Source organism: Colossoma macropomum, unplaced genomic scaffold (genome assembly GCF_904425465.1).
Source record: "Colossoma macropomum unplaced genomic scaffold, Colossoma_macropomum, whole genome shotgun sequence".
In the NCBI taxonomy this organism is placed as follows: Eukaryota; Metazoa; Chordata; class Actinopteri; order Characiformes; family Serrasalmidae; genus Colossoma; species Colossoma macropomum.
In genome coordinates this window covers 29,041,131-29,045,686 of record NW_023494790.1, presented here as the reverse complement: position 1 = coordinate 29,045,686, position 4,556 = coordinate 29,041,131, and the positions used below count along the sequence as shown (strand labels likewise).

Below are 4,556 nucleotides of genomic sequence, written 5' to 3'. Positions count from 1 at the left end.
AAAACAGTCTTTGTGGTTCTCCACAGGGGGAGAGGGAGTGAGCTCGTGAGTCGTGACGCCCATGTGAATATTAATGGGCAAGTAAAAAGACAGAGAGCTCTTTTCCACTAGAGGACGTAAATTAATGTCGTCCTGCAATGAGGGCAGTGAGAATCAGCCATTAATTAATCAATAAAGCGTTAAAGGTTTCTGGAAGCCACTTGCAGTCTTAATAAGCACAAGGACACAGCGTGATTTCACATTGCATCATTGTATTTAATACTCTATTTGAATAGTCCAAAAACGTAGAAATCTAGTAACATACATAGCCTTAAAAATAAAAAAACACATATATACACAGTGTTACATACATACTGTCTGGCACCAGGAAGCCTCTACTGTATAGTCTTGGCTGAAAAGCTACATATACCATATGTATCCCTTAACATGTGACAGCTTCTGTCAGAAAGACAAAGATATTTTCACTTATTTCAAGGTATGCAAGCAAATGATGAAACATACAGTATGTTTATATGACACACTGTAATTTAGAATATGTCTTTGGGAGTTGACTTGCCTTTAGATTTCTCTAGATTTGAGCTGTGCATGAGCGGCACTGATTCAGTGGGGTTACTCCCTTAAAAAAGCGAAACATCAGAAGAACCATTTTTGGTTGACTAAAGATCCTTGGTTTCTCTTGAGTTTTTTCCAAGAACCACTGAATCTTTAGGGAACTAAAAGGCATCTTTCCAAACAGCCTTTTGGTGCCATTGTTTTCAAGAGTGCATTATAGCAAATATTCTACCAAGAAAGGTTCTTTGACTTGTGACTATAGTGGAACCCATTTTGGTGCTATACAGCAGCGGTTCTGAAACTGATCCTCAGACAGTCCACATTTTTGTTCTATTTTTATGTATGGGAGTTGAAATTGAGTAGAAATATGGACCATCTGGGGGTCCCAGAGGACTGGTTTGAGAACCAATGCAATATAGAACCATTTTGAAAAGGTTCTTTAAAGATCAGTATACAACACTTTCTCCAGCATAGGGAAGAACCTATGAGGAAAGACTTTTTAAAGAGGCTAAGCTCGAAATGTCAGGAAAAAAAACAGGATCAAGTGCATGTTCTAGTCCCTTCAGAAATGCAGAGTGTAAATTTTATGAGTCATGTTTACAGTTTACCATGTAGAATGTGTAATGTATGTGTGAGATGCAATGTCACATAATGCAGGATTCATGCAGGGCTTTCTGCTTATTTATATTCCAAGCATGCAGGGCTATTTCCGGATGCCTTTTTTTTATCAATGAACTCTCATGAAAGCCTCCCCTCCCTCATTCTGCCACTCTCATTTGCTCCCTCCCTTTCCCTTTGCCTCTCTCTATCTCTCTCTCTTTCTCTCGATGTCTTTCATTTGCCTCAGGACACAAAAGATAAGCTTGCCACACAGTAGAGAGTACATATATGAAGCATGCACGTGTGTGTGTTTGGTCTTTTCCTCCCGTCGAACACACGCACGGCTTCGGTGGAGCTCAGGTATCCCCGTCACTGCTCTCATGATGTCTGGTGCTACTGCTATTTTTGGAAACAGAATCAATGAGCTGGTATAAAACAATACTGACCATTTCCTCGTGATGTGTTCTTTTTTCTGGCACTACAACACTGGAAAGACCCCAGTGATAGCGGATAAGAAAATATCTAATGTAAAAAGACAGGCACTGAAAGAATAGATGCAAAATACAAAACAGTCTGCCATTTCTTTTCACAGGGATGAAAAATACCTCTTTCTAAAACATGTACAAAAGCTAAAGTAACCTACATCACCAGTACTTGAGGAACCAGAGATGTGACATCCAGATTTTGTTTGTTGTCCTACATTGCTGCATATTGTAAAATGACCATTTATCACAACATAGCAGGGCACTACTTTGATTGCCTATCAAGTCTATTGATACATTCATTTGTTCACAGAGGGTAAAATGACTCAGTATTCAGTGGCACAACAGAATGACTAAGTGCAAAGCGGCTAATAAGAGAGTAGTTTGTTTCCGTAACATATTGACTGTTAACGCTCTGATCTCCAAAGCTCACTGAGTCAGTGAGCTCAAGGCTAAGTTCAGCAGTGCAGAAAGACCTGCTAAGACCTGGAGCACCTTCTGTCTGTGACCAATCTTAGAGCTAAATAAGAACTCGCACAATACCTGAGTGCTTTCACGAATACTGTGCAGAAACACACATGCAAGCACATGAGAGAACGCTCATGCACGCACACATTTTTACCTTTTTCACAACACTACCAAAAATATACCTCTATCTCTGCAAGATATATCATCTATAACAACACATACTGACTTGCACCATTCTTAGTTACAAAACGTTCTTCTCCAAAGTCATGCAGATCACATTAGAGACTGACAGTTTTGATGACCAGACCAGTCCCGGTATGTTGTCTAATTCTGGGGGCACTCTTAAGACGTCCTGGGAAAGTCTTCTCAGGTGACTTTTCAGTCGTCTTACATGCTGCACCCTGCTAATCCACCTAATTATAGAAATAACCACATGGAGAAGCAGTTATGTCTTTCTGGGTGCTGAACCTACTGACCTCAATCTTCCTCACAGTCATTCCTCTTCTTCTACTGACTGAATTGACGGTCAGTTAATCTGGGAGGTGCTCCACCTCTTTGTGTCTCTATTATGGTAGAAACTAACATCCAGGCAGTGTGTAAAACAGTTTGAAGATTTCCCTCCATCACAGGAAGTGGAGTCTTCCACGCATCTTTGATCCTGACGTTCCTTTGGGAGCGATGTTCACAATGTGGAATAGACTTGCAGCATTATCAGGGACCTTGGAGACTGTGCTGTGCTGTTTTTTCATAATGAGGTTCAATAATGAGGGCAAACACATTACACTAACAGCATCCTCACAGTGCATGCCCTCACAAATTCAGTGCAAGGAGCTGCAGGACGTATTTCAGGGGCGTCCTATTTTCAAGCTGTTGTGAGTCACTGTTTATGCACAGAGCAGGAAAATCTCCATGTCCCAAAGGCCGTCAGTACAGTCTAGCTGTATGGTTTGAAACTTACCTTTCAAGGCTAAGTTCATGTTCCATCAATTTCCATCCAGCCAGTGCAAAGCAGAAGAAGGTCCTCCAAAATTTTGGGAAAACACTGATGGGTACACTTGAAAGTGTCTCATAGGGTCCCTTGCTCTGAGCAGAAGAACCCCCCTTCCTTCTTCTCCCTCCTCTTGGCCCTGTGGACTCTCCAGCATGCGGCTGCCACCAGCAGCATGACCAAGCCCACGGCCAACAGCACCAGGGACACCACCTTGGTCTGCAGCAGGGTGTTGAAGGTGAAGGTAACACCTGTGCCTGCCATGCCGATCACCAGGGAGATGACCCCGAAGGGAAAGACGCACCGGTACCACGACTTCTCCGTACCCCCAGTGGCTTGAGCCAGCCGCTCCAGTGTGGAGAGGTTCTCTGGGCTTTTTGGTGTGGGTGCCGTCCCATCCTGGGCCAGGCTGCAGTCAGGGTCCAGGGTGGGCAGCTGCGCAGGGGCTGGAGGCTGGCAGGGCAGGCGGCCGGACGAGCAGCCCATGTTAGAGCTGCAAGCCAGGGGAGCGTGGGACAGTGACGTAGCTTTTGGTCTTCAGACTGCCACAGCTGCTGCTGATGCTGCTTATAGTGAAGATCCCTCTGCTGATGGTCGTGCCTTATCGTGCCGTCTTTGTCAGGAGCACGCATTTGCCTGGAAGGGAGAAGAAATCCATGTCAGAGATAAAGAGTGAGAAACAAAAAAAGGGAATAGAGTCTAAGAAGTAGACAATGTAAAGAGATAGAGAGTAGAAGAGAACAGAGCGAGAGACATACAGAGGATATAAAGAGAGATAGAGAAAGAGAGTAGAAAGGAACAAAGAGCATGAGAGAGAGAGACAGACAATGTAGAAATAGAGAGAGAGAACAAGGGAGCCAGCTAGCGTCACAAGGAAGCTCACTCACGCGCTCCCTCTCTTCTCTTGCTGTGTGTTTGTGGTGATGGTGCGCGTGTGTGTGCTCTGCTAGAAGCAGCACGTTGTATGTTTTCTAGTTGAGACGAGTGGAGTATAAGGAGCCAAGGGGAGGGCGGAGCTAAAGAGAGAGGAGAAGCTTTAGTCACCTGATTGGCTGCTTTGCTACAGTGACATCACAAATGGTAGAGAGGGGGCTAAACATAAGAATATTGAGCAATGATGCTGATATCCACAGTGCCCACCACCTACACTCCCACAATATATGCCTTTCTCTTTCCCTGCATCACTCCTTCTCTTTTTGCAATTCTCAGTCCTGGCTCATTTTGTTAATGGAAAAAATCACTCACATGCCTCTGCAATGACACTCAATTTTGCTCGTGTCCGCACTCCTGTTTTGTCTGGCTTTGCTTTTGTGTGAGAGTGAAAGCAAATACTTCATCTTGAAAAGGTTGTAGCTTTCACTGCCTTTATGTAGTAATACAGTTGTTTTGAAAACCTTCTGCTATGTACTGTACTGTTACAAAGCCACTTGTATACAATGATAAGAACTAAAAAAATTGCTCACTGA

The 4,556-nt window shown here is 43.7% G+C and overlaps 1 protein-coding gene across 1 annotated transcript; it reads right to left on the bottom strand.

Moving 5' to 3' along the window:
- Positions 1-231: 231 nt before the first annotated feature.
- LOC118809543 (transmembrane protein 100-like) lies at positions 232-4,070 on the bottom strand. Its single transcript, XM_036572962.1, has 2 exons — positions 3,978-4,070; positions 232-3,726 (listed from the first exon to the last, which is right to left on the bottom strand). Exon 2 carries the CDS (start codon positions 3,574-3,576, stop codon positions 3,169-3,171), a length of 408 nt encoding a protein of 135 aa, XP_036428855.1. The 5' UTR covers positions 3,577-3,726; positions 3,978-4,070; the 3' UTR covers positions 232-3,168.
- Between the last annotated feature and the right edge of the window lie 486 nt (positions 4,071-4,556).